This window comes from Ailuropoda melanoleuca, chromosome 9 (genome assembly GCF_002007445.2).
Source record: "Ailuropoda melanoleuca isolate Jingjing chromosome 9, ASM200744v2, whole genome shotgun sequence".
Taxonomy (NCBI): Eukaryota; Metazoa; Chordata; class Mammalia; order Carnivora; family Ursidae; genus Ailuropoda; species Ailuropoda melanoleuca.
Window position 1 is genome coordinate 103,045,413 of NC_048226.1, and position 26,914 is coordinate 103,072,326.

At 60.4% G+C, this 26,914-nt stretch overlaps 1 protein-coding gene across 15 annotated transcripts in view; it reads left to right on the forward strand.

Annotated features, from left to right (window-relative positions):
* MROH1 (maestro heat like repeat family member 1) overlaps positions 1–26,914 on the forward strand; it is a 68,532-nt gene that overhangs the window by 37,193 nt on the left and 4,425 nt on the right. For 9 of the 15 annotated variants that reach the window (XM_034668781.1, XM_034668769.1, XM_034668777.1 and 6 more), the window contains 23 exons: positions 2,590–2,663; positions 4,426–4,548; positions 6,250–6,357; positions 6,635–6,779; positions 6,950–6,990; positions 7,270–7,411; positions 7,731–7,783; positions 8,268–8,375; positions 8,694–8,813; positions 8,986–9,108; positions 9,866–10,012; positions 10,094–10,120; positions 11,067–11,189; positions 11,401–11,480; positions 11,602–11,713; positions 11,798–11,893; positions 12,530–12,634; positions 15,083–15,218; positions 15,323–15,435; positions 16,352–16,504; positions 22,100–22,254; positions 24,811–24,976; positions 25,581–25,777. In XM_034668781.1, the coding sequence (XP_034524672.1) occupies positions 2,590–2,663; positions 4,426–4,548; positions 6,250–6,357; positions 6,635–6,779; positions 6,950–6,990; positions 7,270–7,411; positions 7,731–7,783; positions 8,268–8,375; positions 8,694–8,813; positions 8,986–9,108; positions 9,866–10,012; positions 10,094–10,120; positions 11,067–11,189; positions 11,401–11,480; positions 11,602–11,713; positions 11,798–11,893; positions 12,530–12,634; positions 15,083–15,218; positions 15,323–15,435; positions 16,352–16,504; positions 22,100–22,254; positions 24,811–24,976; positions 25,581–25,777 (2,647 nt within the window). The remainder of the gene's footprint in view (positions 1–2,589; positions 2,664–4,425; positions 4,549–6,249; positions 6,358–6,634; positions 6,780–6,949; positions 6,991–7,269; positions 7,412–7,730; positions 7,784–8,267; positions 8,376–8,693; positions 8,814–8,985; positions 9,109–9,865; positions 10,013–10,093; positions 10,121–11,066; positions 11,190–11,400; positions 11,481–11,601; positions 11,714–11,797; positions 11,894–12,529; positions 12,635–15,082; positions 15,219–15,322; positions 15,436–16,351; positions 16,505–22,099; positions 22,255–24,810; positions 24,977–25,580; positions 25,778–26,914) is intronic. The other 6 variants (XM_034668776.1, XM_034668778.1, XM_034668779.1 and 3 more) reach the window with 5 other exon arrangements.

A 26,914-nucleotide genomic window follows, 5' to 3' on the forward strand; every position in this document is an offset into this window, starting at 1 on the left:
ACACAAGCAGGGGGAGTAGGAGAGAGAGAAGCAGGCTTCCCGCTGAGCAGGGAGCCCGATGCGGGGCTCGATCCCAGGACTCCAGGATCACGCCCTGGGCCGAAGGCAGATGCTTAATGACTGAGCCACCCAGGTGCCCCGAAGCTCTTAGATATTTCTTTCCCCCAACCTGGAATCAGCCATTTCTCTAAAAAGCCCTATTTTCTTAGTGAGAAACTGTCCTTAAAGACAGTAGTCTGGTGTTAGGGATGCTTGTTGCATCTCAGTGGTCACTGTTTCCAGGCTTTTAAGAGAGATAGCTAGGTGATGATGCTGCCCATAGAGACAGATGGGAGAGTGCGGGGAGTTCATGCTGACATTTCCGATTCAACACACAGGCTACAGAGCCTTGACTTTTACTCTTTTCTCTGGTTTCTTTAAAGTCCAGTAATTTTACTAGAACGTCCTGGTTTTGGTCATTGTGGATCAAACGCTGCGGGGAGAGCAGGGAGCCTCATCTTCACAGTGCTCCCGACCCGGGCCTGGTGCTCCCCCAGTAACCCCACTCCCACTGTGGCGAGCGCTCGGCTCAGCCACCGCAGGTGTCCTGGCTCAGGAGGCCCCTTCCACTGCACTCCGCCTGGCTGTGCCTTCTCTGCCTTCGGCTCTTAGCCCAAATGTGCCTCATTCAGAAGAGCCACTGGACCCTGACTGCCACTGTAGACCGGATCCCCTGTCGATGGTCTGCTTCTCTGCCTCTTGTCTGCACCTTTCATGATGTCCGTGCAGTGTGTGATGGTCTCATTGATCCTCTGCTTGTGCTTTACCTCCCCTGTTAGGACAGAAGCCCCTTGGGGACAGGCCATGTCTGCCTTGCTCTGTGCTGCACCCTGAGCACGTTGTAAGGGCCTGGCTCACAGCCGGCCTCCACAGAAACCCGAGGAGCCAGTTGAAGCTGCCGGTGGTGGCAGTGTGAGTCCAGTGTTGTCTCCCGTGTGGCAGGAAGACGGGGGCATTCTTTCACACTCGCCTGTCATCCTGAGCCTCAGGGATGTGGGACTGGGCTGACGTCAGTCCTCGGCGATGTCCGACATCCTTGAGCCCTCGTGTCCCCTCGTCCCTTCCCTTGGAGGGCCCTGCTCACCGCCTGCACCAGGTTTTCTGTTGGTTTTTCTATTGCGTTATTTGCATTCTTTGCTCTTTGTAACCTTTTCTTGGGAAATAGAAATACGAACGATAGCTCACAGGGCACACGTGTGGTTGGCGGCATCTGTCAGTGCTGCTTCTTCGCCCAGTAGGATGTCTTCAGTGTCCTTGGGCTCACTTCCATGCTGTGACCTAGCCCACACCCTGGACCACACCTGTCACTCCACCTGGCTGCCCTGGGCCTGGGTGCACTCGTAGGGGCCCTCAGCTTTCCCGCCGTTCCTGCTGCTCTGCAGCCTTGCTCCCAGGCAGCTTTGCCCCCGCATCGGGCAGCTGTCCCCGCACCTCCCTGGCCAGCAGGTGGCGGAGTCCGGCGGCCTTGCCTTCCTTTCGGCAGTGGGGGCTTGGTCAGGTCCCTTGTCCAGTTTTTATCGGCTTCTCTTGTGCGTTGAGGACGCGAGCCCTCTGGTTATGTGCTGTATTTCTCTTGTCCACCTTGGTGGCCACTCCCCAGGCCTTCTCATGCCCTCCTGAGTCCCGGCAGAACCCTTTGCCAGCTTCCCATGGCTCCTGCTCTGCTTTTCCACTGGGTGTTCACAAAGGTCCTTCGCAGCATCTTACCAGAAGGCCGGTTGGTCTCACAATTGCGTCTAGAATCGTGTTTTCTCGGCCTGTGCATTTCTTGTTGCCAGGAGCCCACGTGGACTTTCTCATGGCCACCACGGGGCAGAACATGGGCGTGAGCGACGGACTCTGCATGACCCTGCCCCAGGGTTGTCAAGGGGAATAAAAGTGCCATCCCTGGGGCGCCTGGTGGGCTCCGTGGAGCGTGCGGCTCTTAATCTCCAGGTTGCGGGTTCTAGCCCCACATTGGGCATAGAGATGACTTAAAAATAAAATCTTTTAAACAATAAATAAAGTGCCTTCCCACCGTGTGCCTCAAAGGCTCCCTGTACTATGGGCACTCATGTCTCTCTCCTTGTTCCTTTTGGTCTCAGAGCCACTTCCTGACAGCAGCCCTCAGTCCCCGCTTACCGGTCAGGAGACAAAGGCTGACCTTGCCGGTTCTCGCGTGGGAGGGGGTCCTCAGACCAGCAGCATCAGCACAACTGGAAATGTGTGGAAAGTGCCCACATGGGTCTGCTAACAGGCCTGCCGGGACTGGGGTGCTGTTGGAGGCCCCCCAAACCTGGCTGTACCTGATTCAGGACACTCTTTCACCTGCTTCCCTAAATTACCTACCTTCCAGCTTCTTCTTGGGCAAAATTATGTTATTTGGGACAAAGGGTCATTTGTCCCCCAGAGAGAAGTGGGCGGGCTTTGCTTAAGTGCCATCCCCTCCCCTTGCTGAGGGCCAGGCTGCAGCCAGACCCTGGCAGTGGAGCACTGGGCCTCATGGGGGTGGACGGGCCAGCCAGCCTCGGTCATGGTGGGGAGACTGAGCCATCTGTTTGTTTCTTGCAGCTTCTCAGATGGAAGTTAAGAAGCCATTTATTCTGTCCTCCATGAGGCTTCCTCTTCTGGACACCAACACCAAGGTAGATGGTGGGGTCAGCCGGAGCTCCACAGGGAGCAGCCGCAGGAGGTGTGGCTGGGCTGGGGCCAGAAGTCCTCACTGACTCAGCCAGACCTAGACATCAGAGGGAAGACTCAGTTGTGGGCACAGCCGAGTCGTCAACTAGGACTCCCCACATCCTACTCCTTATACAGTTAACCACGAATGAAGTGAGGCAGGGTCCCCGAGACCCCATCGGGTCCGCCGATTCGCTCGAAGGGCTCCCAGAGCTCACGAGAGCTGTCATGCTCACCGTTCCGGCTTGTCGCAGGGAAAGGACACAGACTGCTATCAGCCAGGGGAAGGGGTGCCCCGGGCAAGGCCCAGGAGGGTCCACACCGCCCTCTCCCCGTGGAGTCGCGGGCAGCGTGAGCTCTGCTGGCCCCGAAATGACAGCGCGCAGGACTGTTGCCAGCCAGGGAAGACCCCAGCCTCGGTGTCCAAGGTCTTTATCTGGCTTCCGGTCACGCAGACCTGGACGGCTGCCCGCATGGCTGACCTCAGTCTCTAGCCCCTCGGGAGGCTGAGCTGATACCGTGTGGCCCAGAGCCCCAGGGAAATAAGGACACTGGACTCGGGACGTTCCCGGGCTCGGCAATGACCTCCCAGCAGCCGAAGACAGGGTTGACCCTTACCCTTGTTGGGGCCCCATAGTCAGGCAGACCTGCTTACTCACAGGTAGCAAGGGCTCCCCTGCCCGTCCCTGCAGGCTGCTCCAGACTTTGAACTCATCCTGGGCAGCCTGCTCCTTGGGCCCTTCTGCGAGAGTTTTGGAAATGACTGAAACGGACCCCAAACCACTGAGGGCCCATCTGTTGTAGGGCCTCCATGCACAGCCCCAGAGTCTCCTCCTCGGTGCTGTTGCTCTGGAACACCTCTGAAAGGGCGCACACCCTGTGCCACGGTCAATGCCAGTGGCCAGGCGCACCTTCAGCCTGAGCATCCATTGTGCGACCACAGTGCTCGACCCCCCAGATCTACCCCTTCCCACAGTCATTCAGGGCACGTGTGTGTTGGGGTGTGGCATGGAGCTGTGAGTGGCCAAGGAGGCTGGGGCAGTGATATTTGACCTGAGGTCCAAAGGGGAGAGGCATTATGAGGAAGGATCCCCAGGGAGAAGGCATTGGGCCGGTGTCTGTGCCAGTGGGCTGGAGGAGAAGGCGGAGGGCCTGGAGGAGGCACGGGCTCTGGGGGAGGGGTTTTCAGAGCCACGGTGACCTGGCTGTGCCTTTGAGCCACCAGGCGGAGCCACTGAGTGGGGCCGGACAGCAGGCTCAGCCAGCAGTGTTCAGGCAACAGCTGTAGATTCAGTGGCCTTGTGCTGAAGGGGGGGGTGGAGCTGGGGTGACAGCACGTAAGAGGTGCCAACCCTGTGGAGCCACAGTCCAGCTCGAGGCGGGACAAGCCCGGGGAAGAGGGCACAGCACGTTGGGAGCCAGAGGAGCGGTAAGTCTTGTGCCCAGGAAGGGAGGGTGGTGTGGGGGACAGGAGGAGAAGGGGCCTTCCTCTGAGGCTTGAGCACGTCCACAGGCTGGCGAGGTGCAGATACAGGTGTAGATGGGGTATGGGTGTGGGCACAAAACAGGTGCAGGCACAGGTGCAGACCGGTGCAGTACAAATGTCAGTGCAGGAACAGGTGTGGGCAGAGGAAAGGGCAAGATTCCTGTCTCCCAACTGGACTGCTGTGGCCCTGTCCAGGGCTCTCCCTCTGAGGCCCCTTCCTGACCTCCTTTGCTCCTCGGCAGGTGAAGCGAGCCGTGGTGCAGGTGATCAGTGCCATGGCCCACCACGGCTACCTGGAACAGCCTGGAGGAGAGGCAATGGTGGAGTACATCGTGCAGCAGTGTGCACTGCCCCCCGAGACGGAGGTAAGGGGGTGCCCCCCACCCATCCGCGCTCGGGATCAGGAGCTGTTGACCTTCTGTGAGGCAGCGTGGTCAGTGGAACCTGCGCAGCCCCAACCTGGGGGCAGATGGGTGGGTGGGTGGGTGTGTGGGTCTCAGTCTGTATCCTGAGCACCTCTCTTATTTCTGCACTGGCCTCTGCACCTTTAGTGCTTCACTCCTTTAGCTCCCAGGTCTCAGGAGAGAGAGAACAGATACGTGGTTCTCTTTGGGGCTTTTCTATTGAAAAAGTTACTAAGCAAATCCAAGTTTCTTCTTGAGGGAGAGCAAGGTAGATGTCAAAAACAGCAAACCAGACATGACTGTGTGCTCTCCGTATGGCCTTGAGTCTGCCCTAGGCCTGGCCTCTCAGGCCCACAGAGCCACCCTGCCTGCCCAGGTTAGCTCAGAGCTACATGTCCCCACCCGGGACCTCCGTGTTTAGGTGACATACTGGAGTCCAGCCAGAGGGAGTGAATGCTGTTACCCTGCCTCTCAGGCAGCTGCTGCCGGCCTCGGTAGGGGTCCCGATCGGCGCTGTGCCCGCAGGCCTTGGGGGGCTAGGTCCCCTGCTGCTTCGGCCCACTTGGTCTCTGCGTTTTCACAGCCGCTCCGGGGTTGTTGGGCATATACCGGAGAGAATCAAGACCTCTGTTTTAGTCTATTAGTCCCTAGTATTTGGGGATTTGAAAATTTCTTTTAGGGTATTAAATTTTTCTAGGCGAATAGTTTTTCATGGCCATTGCAGACTTGTAATTTTATTGTATTGTCTATTGTGAATCTGGCCAGGTTTATTCCTGCTTTTAAGAGTTTGTTGAGAGGGGCGCCTGGTGGGCTCAGTCAGTGCAGCGTGCAACTCTTAATCTCAGGGTTGTGAGTTCAGGCCCCATGTTGGGTGCAGAGAGGACTTAAATAAATAAAATCATTTAAAAAAATGTTTGTTGAGATATTGTTTTTGACCTAATAGATGGTCAGGCTTTCAGAATTGTTCATGTTTGTTTGGGATGAAGTTCTTTGTTTTTAGAGCGTGCTTTAAAACTTGTTATTCGAGGCCTAAACATCCCTATTTTCTTTATTTGACCTTTGATTTCTAAGGGAGAAGTGGTGGGTCTCCTACAGTCATTGTATTTTGGCCATTTCTCTTTGTTGTCCACTGTTTGCTTTTTGGTATTTCAAAGCATGAATGGGAGGCTCAGACAGAACATGTAGAAAACAGGTCATTTTCTTGCAAGGAACCTTCCTAGGGAGCTGGGCTGTGGGTGCAGTCTCTCTGGAGAGGACAGACTCAGGCTGCAGAAGCTGGAGCAAAGGGAGGTTTTCTTAGGCAACTGTCACACCCACACAGGCCCTCCTGCATTTACAGATGTCAGCATGGCCACAGTCGAGGGTAAAGTGGTTTCTTACAGAGTCTGTGCCTGGCAGGGAAGTCTCAAGGCTTCCGGAGACTCATTATTCCGGAGACTAGAACTAAGCTAGCTGCGCCTGTTTCCTTGGGCAGTTTTGGTACAGAGTATGTTACCTGCCCATGGTGGGGGACCTGGCGTCCCCCTGTGGAGGCTGGGCAGCGTCTGCCCTGTTTGCATACAGGCTCTGTCCTCATGGCCAGAGCCCACAACTGTGCAACCTTTGAGAGCAGAGCCGTGCAGCGCCACGCGTGCTCCTGCCTCTGTCCCCCTCACCCCCCAGCCACAGAAGCTGGGTCCTGACAGCGAGGACCTCCCAGCGGACGGCGTGCGGGCCATCAGCATCAGCACTCTCTACCTGGTCAGCACCACTGTGGACAGGATGAGCGACGTGAGTGTGCGGGCCTGCCCCGCATCCTGCGCCTGGGCTCGCCGGAACAGCTAACCTCCCAGCCCCCAGGGCACCTGATGAGCACTGTCCTCCTGACCTTGTGGCCCAGGGACTGTTGAACCCTGCGGTGGGGAAGCTGCAGGGGCAGCGTGCTTTCCGGGCCACCTCCCCCAACCTTCTCGAGCCCCTGCGGTGCCTGGGGGGAGTTCCCCGCTGTGTTTGCCCCTGCAGCCTGCCCTCCCGCGGTGCTGCAGACAGACCACGGCTCTGCCCCCAGGTCCTCTGGCCCTACCTGCTCGAGTTCCTCACACCCGTGCGCTTCACCGGGGCGCTGACCCCTCTCTGCAAGAGCCTCGTGCACCTGGCCCAGAAGAGGCAGGAGGTGGGGGCTGATGCCTTCCTCATCCAGTACGACGGCAATGGTGCGCCCTTCTCCCTTCCACGTCATCCCTCACCCCTGATCTTAGCCTTGAACCCGGCCTCTTCCCACCACCAGCCCCACCCCCGACTCCACCCCACCCCAGGGTGCTGTCAGGGGCTGGGGCTCTGTGGGCAGGCAGCCCCCTGAGCATTTCTACTGCCTCCTTTCCAGTGACCCTCCCTTCGCCCTACGCCATAACCACGAGACTTCTGGTGAGCATCACACTCAACGTGCTGGGCTGCTTGTGTCCCCTCCCCGGACCAGCACAGCACACTGATGGAGTCAGGGAGGGAGTGGGCTTGCTCTCGGTCCCCGTGTCCCCCGCCTCATGCTGTCTCGCACTGGTGGCCGGTCAGGTGCTCCCCGTGGGATTTTGGGGGAGCTGTGTCTCAGAGCCCTCCTCGTCTCCCCGCTGTGGGGCAGCCTTGCGGGGCTCACATGGTGGGGGTGGTGCCTGGAGTGCCTGGAGCTCCCACCTGTACTTCCGTCAGACTGTGTCTTCCAACCCCTACCTGGGGGACGGCCGCGGGGCCGCCTCGTTGCGCCTCCTGAATGTCCTGCATCGTGGCATCCACCCTGCACTGGGGCCGCGCTGGGCGACCACCATCCCCCTGCTGCTGGAGCACCTGGATGGTGAGGCTCCAGGATGTGGGCGGTGCTCCTCCACCTCTGACCCCCATTTGCCAGTTTGCGTCCGGGTTGGCTTTTGGGGACCAGAGTTTTTTAAGGTCAAAGAAACGGCCTCCCCTGAGTTTCAAGGACACGGGACTGGAAAGGTGCCCCTGCTGAGTGTCACGCAGGAGCATCTGGGCTGTGGGAGCCGCTCTGGCCGTCCCAAACACAGGGCATGGCCTATCCGGAAGGCGCTGGGCAGGGACCTGGGCCTGGGTCCCTGAATTCTACTCCTACTTGCTGGGACCGGCCAGGCTGACCACATGACTGATCATTTCAGAACGTACCGAAGAATCCCTGTCTCAGAAGGAGTGGGAAGAAAAGCTGCTGGCGGTGAGAATGGGGAGATCCAGGGCGCGGCCTGTGTTGGGCGTGGAGAACTGCTGTGGCCTGGGTCGGGACAGCTCAGAGCAGGAGACGCCAGTGGGAGGCTGCACCTCTAGGGTCACGATGCCTGCCTTGACCTCGTGGTGTGGCTGGGGGCGCGGTGGGGCGGCAGGTGGGTGTCCCTGGGGTGAGGACCGTCTGCCGCCCTCACACATGGCTCACTCTGCTGAGACAGCGCCACCCTGCCGCGGCTTCTAGCTTCTCCCGCCCAGGAGCCTTCTGTCCTGCCCTCCAGCTGGCCCACTGCGTGTTTGGCCGCCCAGGGTGTGCTCTGCCAAGGCTCGAAGGTCGTCTCCGGACCGTGCAGAGCCATGGCACAGGACCACCCTGAGGTCACTTCGCGTGACGTCTTTGGGCCTCAGTTCCCTCCCCAGCCAGCCTGTGAAGGGCTGCGTTCCTGGCCCCTCACTGTTGTAGCTCCTGCCCACAGTTCCTTCGGGACACGCTGGCTGTTGTGTCTGACAACACGTGGATTTGCCAGCTGAGCCTGGAGATGTGCAAACAGCTGCCCTGCTACAATGGGATACCCCAGGAGAAGGTGTGCAGAGGATGGGGTGCCCCAGGAGAAGGGGTTCTGGGCATGGTCCTTCGGCTCCCTAGTTCCCGTACTTTGATTCTGTGGGACTTTCTGCCTGAATGTGTCTCTAGTGGCCTGCGGGCCTGACAGAGCCTCTGCCTGGTGGCTGACGGCTGGGAGATGCACGAGCCCATTTTCCCCACCTCTTGCTCCTCAAGACGTTGCCCAGAACTCATCTGGTCTTGGCACTGCCGTAGCTCCCAGAAGCCCCTCCCATGTCTGGTTGGCACTGCTGCGCTCGGGCGTCAGGCGCAGCCGTGCTCCTCGGCTCTGTTGCAGAACTTCCTGTATAAGTGCATTGGAACCGCACTGGGGGCCGCCTCAAGCAAGGAGGTGGTGAGGAAGCAGCTGCAGGAGCTCCTGGAGACAGCCAGACACCACGAGGAGGCTGAGCGCGAGGTGGCTGCCGCCCTCCCCAGGAGGCCTCTCCGTCCCCTCTCAGGCACTCTGCGTGTGCACGTGTGCTTGTGTGTGCATGGCCGCACCTCAGTAGGGTGCACACGTGTGTGCAGTGTGTTCCTTTCCATCCCTGTGCTTGCCCAGGTGTGAGTGCACCTGTGTGCCTCCCTAGGGCCTCGCCTGTTGCTTTGGGATCTGTGCCATCTCTCACCTGGATGATGTCCTGGCCCAGCTGGAGGACTTCATGAGGTCGGATGTGTTCAGAAAGTCCATTGGCATTTTCAACATTTTCAAGGTACAGGAGTCAGGGTGACAGCTAGGGGGGGCATCTCGGGTGGGACTGGCCTGTGCTGTGTCTTGGCCGTGGTGCCGTGATTTGAGGTCCTGGGGGCAGTTGGGGGCAGGTCAGGGAGGTGGCATCTGGTCCATACTTCCTGGTGGGTGGGGCTGGTGTGGGGACCCCCTCCCGGCTGGTGACAAGGGACAGGCAGCCCTCTGCTAGCCATGGGCTCTGATGGGGCTGCCCTCCTGCTGCCTGCATGTCCTCTGCCCCCTGGGGGCCAGTGGCGGCTGTATTCTTGGGGGAGTGTGATTCAGGAGGCACGGACCATTGCCGTCTCCATGCCAGCCCTTTTGGCCAGGTTTTCTGTCTCCCGCTGCCTGTTATAATTTCAGAATCTGTGGGGCCTCAAGGATGGAGGGGCTCCAGTGCAGCCACTGGAGAGAGAGGACTGGGATCCCGACTCTGGCCCTTTTGCTGCCTCTTATCCCACTCTCCCTTCTGCATGGTCCCTGACTCGGTCTTTTCCCTTTTGCCACATGGTCCCCAGCGGGCCCGAGCCTGGCCTGCCTGGCCTGTTCTGCTGTCCCTGCTGGAGGGACTCTCTCTGGCGTCAGGTGGCACCATCCACCACTTCAGTGATGCCTCTGACATTGCTGACCGGCTCTGCCCTTCTTCCAGAGGGACTTGGGGAGTCTGAGCGCAAGGCTTCCTGTTGGGGGGCATGGAGTGATCTCTGACTGAGGCCCTGCCAACCCCTCTGGCCTCTCAGGACCGAAGCGAGAACGAGGTCGAAAAGCTGAAGTGCACCCTGATCCTGTGTTACGGCCACGTGGCGGCCCAGGCCCCCCGGGAGCTGGTGCTGGCCAAGGTGGAGTCGGACATCCTCCGGAATATATTCCAGTACTTCAGCACCAAGGTGGGCGCCCGGGCACACTGCCTGAGGGGGGCCCTGCTGCCAGAGTCGCACACGCTAATTCCTTTCACTTTTGTTGTTCAGGTTCTGGGAATAAAGGTAGAGACCAAGGTACAGTGTGTGGGAGTTAAGTGCGGGCTATGCCTTCTCTCTCCTCTGGGCTGGGCTGGCCGTGAGCTTCAGGGACAGCAGCCAGGGGATGCTCGCTGGGGCTCCCTGCTCCCGGTCCTCGGGGATAGCTTTCAGGGCCATCGCACCGGGGCCCGTCCCCACTCACCTTGGAGCAGCCGCCCCTCTCGCGGCCAGGATGGGGGCCTGGATGGCGGGTGGACAGGAGGATGGCAGAAGGACTTCTGAGCGGCTGGGTGGTAGGCCTGCAGGCTGGGGCTTTGCTCCCTGATGCTCACGGGGCTCACCTCTCGGTGAGTTCTAAAGCCAGTAGCGCCGGTCAGGCCCTCTGGCCTCACTAACGTGCCTCCTCTCTGGGATCGCTAACCTGGCGGTACCCCCATAGGAGCAGTCGGGCTTTTCCCTGAAAGAGCACACCCCCTCGGGTCCCCTGGGGTTAGCTGGGGGGAGGATATTTTTGACTCCTGTCTCTTTTTCTGGCCCTTCTTATCCCCAAGACAGCACCCTGCACCCCCTTTCCCGACTACCCCCAGAGGCCGAGTTGGTGGGACAGGCAGGGGTCAGCCCCACTCTGCTGGGGCTCTTCTTACATGCAGTCCCTTCTCCTCCCACCTTGGCAGACCCTCCAGCCACTGTGCAGGGTGCAGGGGACTCAGCATGCTGTCTGCCCTGGCCAGGCAGAGAGCTGGGGCCACAGGGGCTCCGTCCCAGACCTCCCAGTCTGTTCTGGCCGCCTGAGAGTCTCTTAGGGAGGAGCGTGTGTGGCTGTGGTCTTAGGGGAGGGCATGTGGTCCGGCCTCTGTTGGTGTGGGTGGCCAGCCATTCTGGGTTCAGCCCCAAGGGCAGAGAGGCAGGGCCCAGCACATCAGGGTGGAGCCGTGCTGTGGGGCAGGCGTTGGCAGCCTCCCACAGCCCAGTGTCCTTCCAGGACCCGGCTCTGAAGCTGTGTCTTGTCCAGAGTGTGTGCATGGCCAGCCAGGCCATCTGCAGCAGCGCACAGGCCGGCTCCTTCCACTTCTCCCGGAAAGCGGAGCTGGTGGCACAGATGATAGTGAGTGCTGGCTGGGGCCTGCCTGGGTCCTGGGGTGGCTTCAAGGGTGCTGCCGCAGACAGGGGAGGTGGGCCTGGGGAGGGCTGGGGCGACCCCTGCACCCACTTGGGTTGAGGGACAGAGCTGGCCGAAGCCAGTGCCAGGCAGGTGGCTGACCAGGGGAAAGCAGGGGCTTTGGCCTAGGGCTGAGTCACAGGGCTGGCCCCCCCAGGAGTTCATCAAGGCAGAACCCCAGGACTCCCTGAGAACACCCATTCGGAAGAAGGCCATGCTTGCCTGCACTTACCTGGTGTATCCTTTTTTTCTGGGGATGAGGGGGAGCCTCTGGGGGGGGCTGTCCACACACGTGCTGTCTGGGCAAGGGGTGTGGCATGGGGCTGGAGAGGCTCCGGGCCCTTAACTCCGGGCTCAGCTCCCTGGAGCCGGCACTGGACGAGCAGGTGCAGGCGGACACAGTCCACAGCTGTCTGCACAGTGTCATGTCTGTGCTGCCTGAGCCTGAGGGGCAGGGTGACCACCAGGAGGTAATGCACATGTCCGTGGGGGGCAGCGGGCAGCCGCTGGGGTGGCGGGCTCACGCGTGTGGCTGGCGACCCGTCTCTTCCTAGTCCCTGTACCTGGACACCATGCACGCTCTTGAGGATTTGCTGACGAGCCTCCTTCGGCGGAACATGACCCCCCAGGGCCTGCAGGTCATGGTAGAGGTGTGTAGTGGTTGTGCACTGCCCTGGGGGTGGGGCACGCGGTGGGGGGCACCCCGCCCAGCAGCTGGCCCCTTGCCTACTTCTCCTGGCTCTCCCTGCCACGGGGGCACTGGGGATTTTGGTGCTCTCTGCAAGTGTGTGCTGGGGGGTGGTGTTTGTGAGTTGGGGGGCAGCGCCCCCTCCTTCCTGGGCAGGTGTGCAGATGGGCTGAGCCCAGATGGGAGCCTGTACTCACCTCTCCTCCATTGCATGGCACTGGGATGGAGAGAGCCTGCAGGCACCCCAGGTGTGAGTTCCTGACCATCTAGGGCTATCCAGACAGCAGAGGGGGCAGGCAGTAGCCAAGCTGCGCCCCTCGCTGCCCTTCCCAGCAGTTTCAGGGGTGGGACTGACCTGCTTCTAAGAACAGCCTGTCCCTCTCTAGGCCTGGCTCACTCTGGGTCCACCTAGGGCAGCCATGTCTGTGAACAGGGACAGAGCAGGAGCTATAGCGGGTGACCTGCTCTGACCTGACCCACTGGCCCTCGCAGCCTGGAGGCTGGCCTGGCGGGGATGCTGACCTGCCCAAGGTGCACAGGCTCCTGCTTCCCAGGCTAACCCCCGAGCTGGCGCCTATGTGAGGCCCCTCTTCCCCAGCACCTGAGCCCGTGGATCAAGTCCCCGCGGGGCCACGAGAGGGTACGGGCACTTGGCCTGAGCGCCGGCCTGCTGCGGTACTTCCTGGAGCACCTGCATGTCAGCGTGAGTGCCCAGCAGTGGCCCTACAGCCGCTCCCCTGCCCCGGCCCTGTTCCTGGGTCCCTTGGCTTGGGGACTGTTGGGTGTGGCACCTGTGTCCCAGAGCACCCTACCGGCTTCCTGGCTGGCCCTCCCCTGGCGGTTGCCCTGGGCTCATCCCACAAGTCCCACCGTCCCTTTTCTGGAGCCGTAGACAGAAGACCCCTCGGGGCCAGGAACCGTCCTGAGGGCTGGCCACTCAGTCAAGTCTGATGGGCATCCTTGTCCTCGAGAGCCCATGCGTTCGCTGGGATGATGTGTGGCGTGTCCCCTACATGAGGGCAAGGGTGATGGCCACTGGGGGTAAAAGAGGGTGAGGGCACTCGAGGCAGGAGCAGCACTTTGGGCAAAGGCAGGGGAACCCGATCACATGGAATGTGGTGGAAAAGGCAAATATTGCAGAATGGCTGGAGTGGGCGGACAGGGGGCTTGTTCCGACAAGTGCACGTTTCTTATGGGTTTAAATATTTACTGAAGGGAAGGAGCTCTTGCTTTCAGAGGTTTTTATTTTTGTTTTTTTTTTTAAGATTTTATTTATTTATTTGACAGAAAGGCAGTGAGAGAGGGAACACAAGCAGGGGGAGTGGGAGAGGAAGAAGCAGGCTTCCTGCCGAGCAGGGGGCCAGATGCAGCACTTGATCCTAGAACGTGGGGATCATGAGCTGAGCTGAAGGCAGACACTTAGCGACTGAGCCACCCATGCGCCCCGTGCTTTCGGAGTTTAACGGGTGTTCTTATAAGGTCATCAGTCTACATGCTTTTAGGATAAATTTGACACAGTCCTAAAATATTCCTCTTGTGATTTTGGATTTTGGTAGGGATTGCATGGAATCGATGGATTAATTTGTTGGGCAATAGCCTCTTTTATTTAAGATTTTTAATTAATTTATTTGAAAGAGAGAGGGCAGAGCAAGTGAGAACACGAGGAGGGGGAGCGGCAGACAGAGGCAGACTCCCCACTGAGCAGGGAGCCCAATGCGGGGCTCGATCCCACGACCCCAGGATCATGACCTGAGCTGAAGGCAGACCCTTGACCAACTGAGCCACAGACATGCCCGAAGAGCGTCTTTCAACAGTGGGTCTTCCCACCTGGCTCCCTCAGAAGCTGGGCCCACGTGTGCACACGGCCACGCGTGCTGGCTGTAAAGGTTCTGTTGCTCTTGTCAGTGTAGCTTTTTTGCGGTCGTGTTTACGAATTGCTCACTGTCGGGATGGACAACAAGTATGGACTTGCACATACTTAGGAAGGAGATCGTTTCTAAGATTCTTCTGTTAGTTTCTAACGAGTTTTAGTTAATGCCCTTGTGCTTTCAGATACAGGGTCGTGTCGTTTACGGACGCTGATAATTCTGCCCTTTCCCCCCAGTACCTGTGCCTTGGAGCCCTTCCTGTCCTAGGGCTCCTAGAACGGGGTGCACGCTGACGGCAGCTCCCGGTCTTTAGGGTTTCACTGGCAGTTACTTTGGATCATGTCCTGGTAGCGCTGGTTTTATTGGGGGTGTTTCTCGCGGTTGTTTCTTGTGTGTTTGTTAACACACCCAGACTTTCATTCTTTACCTGGCCAGGTCTGCTGTGTGTCTCTTGTTGGTTTTGCCTTCCGTGTGTGCCTAGGTGGGCTTTCCCCACTCAAATTCTCTCATGGCCTGCTTGTCACATAATCCCAGTCCAACTAGAGTTCACCCTTGTGCGTGAGGTGACAGGTGTGTGCCCTCGCTGGGAGGAACAGCAGCTGGCCTCCCCGAGGTGCTCTGCCCAGCACCCCAGCCTCCCTCAACTGGATACTCACTTCAGCTGGTGGCTGGGATAAGGGGCCCTCAGGCAAGCCCTCGGAGGAATGGCAAAGTCCTGCACTTTCTTAAAGGAGCCTGTGCGTGGGCAGGGACTGGGTCGGGGGGACCACGGGGGCAGGTGGAGGCAGGAGGCTGAGGGGTATGTCAGTGATGCCACAAGGCCCAGGGCAGGCAAGGCCATTTGCTGAGAGCAGAGTGGGCAAGGCTCTGTATCTGAGGAGAAAGACGAGGCTCTGAAAGATGGGACCAGGACCCGGCTAGGATGAAAGGGGATCTCTTGCAGCCTCTCACCTGACAACGGGACCGGCTTTCTAGGGGAGAGAACTACCCACACCTATCAGCCAGGATCAGCAGAGCCCTGCCCCCCTCTGCTGTCTTATGGGGACTCCCTCTTTATTGATCATCCGTCTGTCTGCACACACCTACTTACCCGGCCCTCCTCCTCCAGGGGTGGGGTGGGGAGGAGCTTACCAAGGGACTGTCCTGCCCACATTCCTGCCCACATCTGGGTCCAAGTGGGCTAGGTGGCACCTGCCCACCTCTGGCATCCTCAGGGTCCCGGTTCCCCTCTCTGGCTGTCCCCCCAAGTGTCTCTGCAGGACCCTCCCCATCTGCCTCTACAGGCCCTGGTACCCTTCCACAACCTCGGCCTCCTCATAGGCCTCTTCTCCCCTCGGTGTGCGGACCTGTGGCCTGCCACCCGCCAGGAGGCTGTGAGCTGCGTCCATGCCCTGCTCTACCTGCAGCTGGGCTACGAGGGTGAGCCCTGGCTGGGCAGAGGTGCTGGAGGGAGGAGGGGCAGTCTGGGCCTTGGGGGCTGGGGAAGTGCCTGCCCAGCGCCACTCTCCATCCTGCCTCCGAAGGCTTCTCCCGTGACTACCGGGATGATGTGGTTGAGCGGCTCCTCACCCTCAAAGAAGGCCTCATGCACCCCGACCCTGCCATCCTCTTCCACACCTGCCACAGCATAGCCCAGGTACATATGGGAGCAGCCACAAAGGACAGGAGGGGTCAGCACTGTCTGGGGCAAAGAGGGGCTCTCAGAGCAGTCAGTACCTTGCATGTCATGGGCTCTGCAGGGCGCTGGCGGGGGGCACCACGGGGCTAGTGGGCACGGCACAGACTGGGCACAGAGGCAGGTGTCATTCAGAGAATGAGCTGTCTGGCACTGCCTCTGGCCAGCACTGCTTCCCTCTCCTTGGGGTCTACCCTCTGAGGCCCAGCAGCAGGGGTGTGGTCAGGAGCTCAGTGGGACTCCAGAGAGCTGAGGAAACTGCCCCAGCCTCCCCCGTAAACCCCCGTGCCAGGGCAGGGCTCGTCTTCCATTTGGTGTCTGGAAATGGCCCTCGGGGGTCCGGAGGCTGTCTGTTCTACAGAAGGAAGAAGGGGGGTGGTTACTCAGACAGCGGGAGGCAAAGAGCCAGCCCTGGGCGAGTCCAGGTGGAGTGGCAAGGGTGTGTGTGGCTGGGGTGAGACGTGGCAGGTGTCCAGCCACCTTTCTGGCGTGGCTCCTGTGTGTGTGGTTTTGTGACCTCCCTCAGCCTGAGCGCTGCTTCTGCACGTGCACCTGAGGCTCTGCTGTGCGGGTCGGACGAGGAGGGGGCTGTTGGGCGGGGTGTGCTGCCCTCTGCCCTTGACTCCAGCCTGGAGAGTTCCAGAGTGGCAGGAGGGGCCTCCAGCAGGCTGCTGTGACTGGCCCCCAGCGGCACAGGGACCACCTTTCGGGGGCTGGGGGCAGGGAAGGGAAGGGCAGGGAAGGCTGGAGGAGGGGCGTGAGCAGGCCGAAGAGGGGTCAGCCCCTCCGGGCAGCCCCAGACCCCGGGATGTTGTGTCTGTGTCTGGAAGCGCGCTGGTCCCCACCCTCAGTTCTTCTGACAAAACCATCCTCCTAGATCATCGCGAAGCGCCTCCCGCCGGAGCAGCTCATCAGCCTCTTGCTGACCATGTTTGAGGGGCTGGGAGACCCCGACAAAAACTGTTCTCGAGCAGCGACCGTCATGATCAACTGCCTGCTGAAGGAGCGAGGCAACGTGCTCCTGGAGAAGGTGAGGGCGCCAGGGCCTGTGGGTGGGGCCAGGGGCGGGGCTGCATACGTTGGGGCTCCTGCTGTCTGGCCCCGTTCTCTGCTCTGGCGCGCTGCTCTGTCCTCTTGCCCTGCAGTCCTGATGAGGACAAGTGTTTCTCTTCTGATTGAGGACAAGGTAGAATTTGGCACAAGTAACTGCTGAGAAATTGAGAGGAAGGGGGAAGGAAAGGGAAGATGCAGGGGTCAGGTATAGGGAGCCCTTTGGCGAGTGGGCACTGGCTGGGGACTCTGCTCTAGTTCCCGGAGAGTCCCGCAGCCGGCTGGCCCAGAGGGGCCGTGCCCAGGACACTCAGGTGCCATCTGCTCCTTTCCACCTGCACGCTCACCCTGTCACCTCTGGGTCCTCTTGGTGGGAGTTCAGGTGGCTGTCTACGTAGTTGTTCCCAAATGTGCACTGGCAGCAGCTCTGTGTCCACCGTGTGGACCGACAGGTCCTTGTAGGTCTGAGGCAGGCTCCAAGGGCCCGGGGGGGCTGCTGGACTGCCTGCCCTGTGAATCCTTGAGAGGCAGACCTGTTTGCCTGGAAAGCAGACGAGTGGAGACATGAACTTGTCCAAAATACACGGCCCTGGGAGTCCCCCAGACGTGCAGGAGCAGAGCATCCTGTGAGTTCCTGAGCCCGTGGTCCCCAGGCTGACACCCCAGAGGGTGTCGCCACCTCCAGGCAGCACAGAGCACGGCCTTCTAGAGATGAAATCACACCACCCGTGCCCTTGTGCCTCCCAGTGTTAACATGTGAGGTCATGCGTGTTGTTGCCTTGTTCAGTCACACTTCACTCGTTTCTGCATGTGCTGTGGTTCATTCATCCGCCGGCCTCAGTTCCCAGGGTGGGCTGTCTTGATGGGAGCCGTCAGAGTCCAGGTCCTTTGGACATGAGGGTGCGTATCTCTTGGGGACACACCTGTGGAAGGACTGGGGTCTGCAGGAGAGGCCCACGTGTAGCTGTCCCAGGTGGCCTTCCAGGCAGGGGACAGCTCACCTCCTGCCAGCAGCAAGGAGGGCTCTGGTGTTGCCCCAGCGTTTCTGCTGGGTGTGTAAGGGCTGCACGGAAGAGTTCAGTTTGCATTTCTCTGGTAGCTGATGAAGTTGAACATATTTGTATGTGTTGACTGGCTACTCAGGTGTCCTCCTTTGTGAAGACACCAGTGTCCTACCCATATTTCTTCTGGGTCGTCTGTACTTTTCTTATTGATTGTGGGAGTACTTTATATGTTCTGGATGCAAGTTCTCTGTTGGCGGTAGACACATACACGTATGCATACATCACAAACACCTTCTCAGGAATGAACAGGAATTTGCTGATGGAGAAGATAGAAGAGCACGGGGCAGGGCCATGTGACAAGGGACCTGTGTGGTGACACCTTGTCCGGCACTTGGCACAGGGCTGTGGTGAGTGTGGAGGTGTCGGCAGAGTCTGGACGTGGGAGGAGAGGCATGGCAGGAGTGGGGAAGATGACGCAGCCACGATGGGGTTTGCTGGGTGAAGGTTTGGATTTTATTTTGCGTTCAGCGGGGCTCCCCAGGATTTGAGTAGTAGGAAGGTGCCCTAGTGGCTCCGTGTGAGTGAAGGGCGTGGACCAGACTGGAGGCAGAGGCCGCCGGTGTTCCTGGTGTGTGCATATGGAGGCCACGTCCGTTTACCGGTTATCGGTCCTGGACACTCGAGTTGCTGCTGGTGCAAGTAGTGCTGTGAACGCGGGTGTGCAGTCTCTCTTCAGGATCTCACTTCCCGTTCTCCGCGTGAATACCCAACAGTGGGATTACTACATTGCACGCTAGCTCTGTTTGCAATTTTTTGAGGAACTGCCATGCTGTTTTGCATTCCCACCCAGAGTGCACACGGGCTCGTTTCTCCGCATCGCCACCAGCTCTTGTGACCTGTCTTTGGGGTTTTTTGGTAAGAGCCATCGTGCTGGGCGTGAGCTGGTACCTCACAGTGGCTTTGGCCTCAGTCCCTCACAGTGAGTGACGGTGCGCGTCTTCTGATGTGCTTGTTGGCCGTTTGTACGTTCTCTTTGGACATACACCTGTTCATGTCCTTTGCCCATTTTAAAATCCAGTTGTTTGATTTTTGTTGTTGTTTTGGGTTGTAGAATTCTTTATGTATTCTGGATATTAACATAGTATCAGGTGAATGATTTTTGAATTTTTTCCCCATTCTGTAGGTTGCCTCTTCACTCTTCTGATTATGTCCTTTGATATATAAAAGTTTTTTTGCTTGTTTTTTAAGAAAGCTCTGCACCTAGCGTGGGGATCGATCATGATACTGACATCAGGAACTGCTCTACCAGCTGAGCCGGTCAGGCACCCCTCATGCGCAGAAGTTTTCAAGTTTGATGTATTCCTTTTTTTTTTTTTTTTTTAAATTTTTATTTACTTGTTTGACAGAGCGCAAGCAGGGGGAGTGGGAGAGGGAGAAGCAGACTCCCCGCCGAGCAGGGAGCCCCATGCAGGACTTGATGCCAGGACCCTGGGGTCATGACCTGAACCGAAGGCAGACGCTTTACCGACCGAGTCGCCTCGGTGCCCCATGTGTTTGCTTTTGTTGCCTGTTCTTTTGGTGTCGTAGCCGAGAAATCATTGCCAAAGCCGGTGTCATGACGCTTTTCCCTGTTTTTTTCCCAGGAGTTTTATAGCTTTGGGTCCCACCCATTCGTGGCAGACCCAGGCTCCTCTCCACGGGCTCAGCACGTTGAGCTGGCGGGCTGGTGCTCAGGGTGCTGGTTTTTGCACAATATCCTTTCCAGCTCAGGGCCACAGACATGGCATTCCCCACGCCACACCAGGGGAGTGGTGTTCCTAACTCCTAGGCTCACACTTTGTCTGTGGCGCGCCACTGTAGGCTCACGGGGGACACGGCACACTGGCATCTCATACCCACAGATGCCATGCAGGCCACCATTTCCTTTCCTGCCCTGACAGACCTTGCAGGAGGACCTCCTAGAGACACCAGAACACTGTTAGAGTGTTGGCTTCTCTGACATCGAATTAGGAGACGTGTGACTGGACAGAGCCCCCCGACCCCCACACGTGGGGTTCGTAAACTAGGGCATGTTGTAAAATTGAGTACAGAGGGCAAGACAGGACACCAGCTGTAGGCTCCAAACCTCAGTGGTGTTAGAAGTCAGAGAAGGGCCTTCTGTGGGTCGCAGAGAATGTGCCAGGGGAGCCAAGGGAACAGGACAGACTAGACGTAAACCATGGGGCTCGTGCTGAGCCAGCCCTGCGGCGGACTCACCCGTGGCCCAGCAGCTCCCCTCCTGGGCCCGTGCCGAAGAGGAGTGGAAACGGACGTCCACATGGAGACTTGGACGTGGACGCTCACAGCAGCATTACCCATAATGGCCAAATAACGGACACAACCCAAACGTCTATCGATAAACAGATAAATAAAATGTGTCCTACCCATACGACGAACTACCGTTCGGCAACCAAGAAGAATGAAGCCCTGAAACACACCACGTGTGGATGAACCTTGAAAACGTGGTACAAAGTGAAAGGAACGAGTCACCAAAGCCACGTGGTGTGTGAGTCCATTCCTCTGGCGTCCAGAACAGGCGAGTGCACAGGGACGGACGGTGGGTTAGTGTGGCCAGGGGCGGGGAGGGGTGGCTAATGCATTGAGGTTTCTTTGGGGGGTGATGGAAGTGTTCTCAGATGGATGGTGCCGATGGCTGCACGACCCTGTAAACACCCTAGAGGCCGCTGGGCTGCACTTAGCGGGGGGTCCTGCCTCAGCGAAGCTGCCATGAAGAAACCACGGGGCAGGACAGCCTGGGAAGGGGTGGAGCTGCGGCGGGGACAAGGGGCACAGGCGCGGGGCTGGTAAAAGGTGAGCCAGGAACAGCCGGGAAGGTGTACGGCATGCAGGCCAAGCCCCACTTGGTGGGCCGTCGGAACGCAGACCCCCCGTCCTGGGACAGCACAGGCCTGGCTCACCGATGCCAACCCCGGCCGAGAGCGTCCCCAGCCCGGCCCCAGGGCCTGCCGTCACGCACTGCATGTTTTAGCTGCTGAACAAAATATTGAAAAGCAAGGAAAACACCAGAGAAAATAAGCAGAGAAGATACCACTGAAACAATTCAAAAGAAATACCTCCGACAAGTCGGGAAGGAGAGTCAATACCCACAGGGAGCGAAGGAAGAGAAGCAGCTCGCTCCCTTGTGCTGGAGAACCGGCCCGAGGCCTACGGACTCAACGGCATGAACGCGGGAGGCATGTGAAGGTCAACCCACAGCCGTGGTTGCCGCCGGGCACGCATGTGTGTCCAGGCCAAGAGAGCATGTTCAACAGCGAGCTCAGACGGGGGGTCCTGTGGATGTCACTGCGCCGGCAGTAACAGGACCCCCAGCCCAGCTGGTGTGGAAAACAGCGCTCCTGGCTCAACACGTCCTCACTGCCGGAACTCCCCTCAGCCCGTGTAGAGGACGCGGTTTCCTGTGGCCACAGGCGGCTTCCGCAGACCTGTGGTGGGGCCTGGGGCAGGGGCCAGGGTGGGAGGCAGGGCAAGGCCCTGGCTGGTGGGGTGTGGAAGGCAGAGAGGGCCAGGTGTGCAGGAGGGTGACCCTGGTGCAAACATGCTGTTTCAGAACTGGCTAACCCACTTTCTGTACCCAGAGTTGTAAAAGTTGTAAAGGAAGAATGCCATCGTGGTCACAAGTCCTTTGAGAAATGGCAGTAACAGCACCTCCCCTCTGGCCCTACGCACCCCGGGCACAGGGCCTCCCGCACCCCCCAGCCTTGTGCCCCACACGCCGTTGCAAGCAGCTGTGAGCCTGGTCTAGAATGTTCCACTGTCAGCCGTGACCAGGCCCTTCTTGCTGCTCCTGCGGCCCAGGTGCCCAGGAGGCAGGCGTGCACACGGTCCTCTGGCTGCCCCTGTCCAGGGGACTGTGTGCCTACAGCTGTCCTGTCTGCAGTCCTCTTAGAACGGTGTCTGCCAGCTGTGCAGCCCCCACAGTAGTGGGTCACTGTGCTGGGGGCCGGCACTCCCTCCCTGGGGGCCTGGGGCACGGGCTGCCCGCACCCGACGGCCCCTCTGGCTTCTGGGATGACAGCAGCCTGCCAGCCCTGCCCAGCCGTGTCCGCTCCCTGGTCCTCCCTGCCTGGTGCACTGCTCACCCCCTCGCCTGGCAAGGGCGGCCGTGTGTGCTCTTCAGGGCCCAGAGGCTGGGTTTTCCTGCCCAGGGGTAGGAGGGCCCCGCAGTTGGCCTTCTCCTCCCATGCCCCGCGTGCGCCACAGCCCGCCGCCCGGTGTGCACATCGCGCCGCCTCCACCCCTGGTGGTCCTCTTGGGTGCTTGTCACTTCCCCCGTGAAATCTAGCTCCTCGTTCCAGGACCACAGTGTCTCCGCCCAAGGGTGCCAGGCTCTCACCTTCTCCCTTTGGTCTGGTGGCCAGCACTGATCCTGTGGGACATCCCTCCCCATGACCCCGGCGAGTGGGGCTCACAGCCAGCCGCTCTGTCCGGGCCGCTGTGCTCTGATGGGCCTGGAATGGCTCTTGGTGCGGCTGTGTGCCTGGGGCCTGACCTCCGTGGCCCATTGCCCGCAGGTGCCTGAGATCGTGAGCGTGCTCCGCACGAAGCTGCAGCAGACTCGCGAGGAGTACGTCCTGCAGGCCGCTCAGCACAGCGTGTACCTCCTGGCCTCCCAGCACTGCGCTGCCGTGGTGTCCAGCCTCCTGGGCAGCCCCCTGCCCTTTGACAGGTACGTGCACCTGCCAGCCTGCTGCGGGGGATGGGGCTCCGGCGGCTGGGGCTCCAAGCCAAGGATCAGCCCAGACACGGGATTTGAGGGTCCTGCCTGTCGCTAGCCCCCTCCTGCATTCTGCATCCCAGCTTGCCCTCTGCGGGGCGCGCGCCATCATGTGTGAGCAGACTCCCTCCCCCGCTGGGGAAGGGTCCCCTGCTCGCACTCCCAGCTCCTGAGTTTCTGCCAGGGACCCTCAAAGGAGAGGGTCTCTCTCTGCCCGAGGCCTGTGCCCTCGTCCTGCCTTCTCTATTGGGAGAGGTCTCTGCCCTCCTGTGCTGAGCGCCCCCCCGCCCCACATGGTGGTCTGCGCGGACCCTGCTCCATGCGGCCGGCAGGTGCTGTCTGTCTGCATGGCGCACTCGCCTCTCCCTGACTCGCGTCAGCTGTGTCTTCGCTGAGGCCCTTGGAGGCGTGCCGCTGGGTGTGCACCTGGCGGGGAGACCTCTGTTCCTCGGGCGCCTCCAGCATTAGGGTGTCTCCTCTTCCATCCTGTCTCCGTCAGCCTTTCTTTGTGCAGCGTAAATGGCTGCGTTTCCCCACTGTGGTGGCGGGAGTCCAGCCCCCCGTCTGGGACTTGTCTGTCTCCCCTCTTTGTTCTTGATCTTTCTTGTCTCTTTTTAAACGCTTGACAGGGCCTTTTTTTATGAATTTGTTTTCCCCTGAATTAGTCCGGAAGTCATACCCCTGTTCCTGTTCTTCCAGTGGCTGCCCTGAGAGTGACCCCATGTGCGCAGAGCCTGGCTCACGAGCACCTCCCTTCGGGCGGCCAGGGCCTTTGCACTTGGGGCTCCCTCCACCCCTCGCCATGGACACAGAAGGGCCTGGCCGTGGCCCCGCGGCCCATCAGCGCCGCTCGCATGTGCACCCGCTGCTTTGCTCTTCGCTCATCCCCCCGCTTCTCCTTTCACGGAGGCGTCGCCGGCACCGTCCGCGGCCCAGATGGGGGCAGGGAAGGTGTCCACCCCCCAGTGGATGCCCGTGTGCCCCTTGCTCGAAACTCCCTGAAGTGCCCCGCCGTCTGACTGCTGTCACCAGACATGTGCCTCGCTCCATCTTGAACTCAGAGAATAGGATCGGTGTAGAGAGAATCACCCGGCATCTCCTCCGGCTTCCGTGCCGAAGCCTTTGTCTCTGGGGTGCACGTGCTGTGGTACGCTGCACACCCCTCGTTTATGCACGGGGGTGGGACTGTCCCAGCCCAGGGGTCTGCGCGGTGCAGCCGCGGGCCAGACCCAGCCGGCCACCTGCTTTTGTCCAAACTGAGCTCATGATGACTTGTGAGAATCCTGTGAAATTAGAATCTATCCATTAGGAAAGTTACTGGAACACGGCACGTCCGTTTGCTTCCACATCGGCATCCGTCGCTGCGTTTGCTCAGTAAGGGGAGAGCAACGGGTCTGCGGAGGCCACATGCCGGCGGTCAGGAGTGTGCTGCTCCCTGCCCTGGATGCAGGTGCACGGGGCTCCCCAGCAGCCAAGCCCCGTCCCTCCCCCGTGTCCCCATCCACACCGCACGTCCTCACCTGCCAGCCATGCGCATTTGTCCAGGTTGGCCACCACACCGTGCTGCTCGTGGCTGTGTCTTGGCCTGTGTCGCTTTCCCTCCCCGGCAGCGGACCCTCGGGCATTCCCTCAGTGAGGGTCCGCGGGCTCCAGCGTTGTGACCTGAAGTTGCGTTCGCCTGGCTGCTCTCCTTGAATGTGGCCTAGCGTCGGGATCCTAGTTTGGCAGGACCTTCTGTGTGCGGAGGGTGACACGTCGCTGTCTCCAGTCTCCTGCAAGTTCTGAAGGAAGCCCAGCGCTGTTTCTGGCTGGCGTCTGCGCCTCGCGGGCAGGGGCCAGGGCCTGCTGTCCTTTACTCGGCCGGCTAGAGTCTGTCTGTGCGCGCCTGGCATCCGTTCTGCACTTTCCAGCCTTTTTCTCTCGGAGACTTTCCATCGTCTGCTTCACCTCTCCGTCCCTTGCGGCTCTGGCGCTGAGTTCAAGGGGACTTCTTCCCGTCACCGTCCCCTCGTGCGTGGCCGTGCTGAGGTGGCTCCGGATCCCCGTCTCCTTTCTGAAGTGCTGGGCTGCTCTTTCCAAGTTGTTATCGATTCTTAGAATTTCCAGTTCCCGCTAGATGCTTGAAGCGTGTCGTTTCTGTGAGCACGTGAAGCACAGTGGTTTTGGCGTGTTCGCGCTCACGGTGTCTGGTTCGTCCGGTTCGCTCCGGCCGTGTGCTCCTCGTTGCTCTGGAGGAGACGTGTGTAGACGCTCCCAAGGTCTGGAGGATGCCGTCTCCTCCAGAAAAACCTGTGCGCTTCCGGCCGCTCCCAGGGGGCCTCAGGGCCTGTTGCCAGTTCTGCTCGCCACTTGGCCCCCAGACCCCCAGGGGCAGGGGTGGGTTCGTTGGGACGTGAGGTCAGGGTGCCGTTTCCCAGCTGGCTGGAGTGAAGGCTCACGGGTGCGTCCGGGGACGTGGCGCGGTGCCAGCAGTGGCCTGGAGGTGACTGGCCTTCTGCCCCACTCCAGCCACACCTGTACCCTGTGGCGGGCGCTGGCCGTGGAGCCCGGCCTCACCGCGCAGGTCCTGGGGCTGCTCCTGGAGAAGATGAGCAGGGATGTCCCATTCAAGGAGACCCGGGCCTTCCTGCTGAGCAGCTCTCCGGGCCGTGTGGCCACAGTGCTGCCCCTGGCGGTGAGTGGGGCCCCGGGGCGGACGTGAGGGGCCCTGCTCAGCCTTCTCCCTGCTTGTTGAGGAGCCTGGGTGAGGGGCCGTGTTGCTGCTGGTGGGAGGACCCCACAGGTGGCCTGGGTGCCACCCTCAGGCACCTGGCAGCTAATGGGGGTGCCGGAGCCAGCCCCGCTTGGAGCCTGGGCTCGTAAAGGCCCCGCAGGTGTTGGTCCCCAAGGGAAACGACTCCGTTTCATCCCGCGGAAAAAAGTAAGCCTGGCTTGGCAACGTTTTCAGCAGTAAAGCAGCTGCGAGAATTTCCTCCTCCTCCTGCCATGGAACCAAGCACCGATGGTGGGAGGCCTGTCCCCATGGGGGTCACACTGCCCCTGTACCTGCCTCCTGCCCGATGGCTGAGCCAGGCTGCAGCCCTTGTCCTGTCTGCGCCCAGCCCTCCAGGGGGCTTCTCAGCCCTCCACAGGCCCGAGATCTCCACGGCACGTGGGGTGCATGCCAGTGGGAGCTGTGGGCTGCTCCGGTTTTGGAGTACAGGGCCTAGCCTTCACTGCGGCCGGCCTCGTTAGGGCCCCAGAGGGAGGGGTGAGCCTGAAGCGGCCCCTGTCCCCAGGCCACGTGTGCGCTGTACGAGGTCATGAGTGCGCTGGCGTCCGGGCCCGCGGTCCTCGAGCTCTACCCACAGCTGTTCGCGGCCCTCCTGCTACGCATCAGCTGCACCGTGGGTGTCCTGCTGCCCCGGACTCTGCAAGCCAAGGAGAAGAGGGGTGCAGGTTCTGCTCTGGCCCCCAGGAGCCTCGAGCCCTGCAGGTAACCGGGTCCTCACCTCCTGACCCCAGCACTGTTGCACGAGCACGTGTGCGCCTCTGGTGTGTGGGTGCGAGGCTGCCTGGCATCCTGGCAGCGAGGGACGGGACAGGAAGGGGGGGGCCAGGCGGGGGCTTGGTCAGGAGCTGCTTTGTGCCTGGGGTGGTGGCACTTCCCCTGGTGATGATGGCCCAGGTCATAGTGTCAGTGCTGGGGGTGCAGCTCTCCTTCTCACCTCCTCCGGCAGGTCTGGGATGGGGGCTGTGGGGGAGGCAGCTGCCGCTCTGTGTGGGGGCGCTGGCTTCCAGGCGGCCTGGTGGGGCTTGTGGGACGCTCAGGTCCAGAGTCCTGCCTCCTTTTGAAGACGGAGCCCTGGGGAGTGTTTGCAGTGCGGGTGGGGCGTGGGGTGAGCCCCCACCTACGAGCGCGAGTCTGCCGCCTCAGTCCTCAGCTCTAGGTTCCCGCCCCTACCACACTCCACTGGGGCTCCCTGCCTGTCCCCAGGGCCGGGTTCCTGCAATCAGACCCGCAGCCGTGCGGGGGCCCAGCACCAGCCCCACACCACTGGCCTGTGCGCCACCCTCCCTCGCGGCTCCTGCTGGGGTTTGGGGTCCTTGTGGTTTCTGTCCAGTGGGCCTGGTGCTGGGGCTGCCGCAAGTGGGTGGAGCTGCTCGCCGGGAGGGGTAGACAGAGAGCTTGGGCATCGGACTGCCTGTCCTGCTCTCTGGGCTCATTCCTGGGCCCACCGCAGAGGCATATCAGGGCTCCAGACGACTGCCCGGGGTCACAGGGCCAACAGAGGAAGCCCAGTGACAGTGAGCTCAGGCCGCCTCCCCACCCACTGCAGGCACGCGGGGTCAGAGTGGCCCCCCGGGGCGGGGACGGACAGGAGCAGCATCTGCTGCCCCCTCCCCACCACAGGAGCGACTCGCGCCTTCTGGCAGAGGCCGTTCACCAGAGCTGCCTGGGTCTGCACAGACCAAGCGGAAAATGTGAATGGACTGGCAGACGCCACCGGACCAGGCCTGGGCCCGGCATGCCGACTCCACTCCACGGCCTGGGAGCTGTAGGCGTACAGGCCCCAAGCCCCACCGGGGGTCTCCGGCTGCCACCCCTGAGCTGAGACGTGTGCAGGGCCAG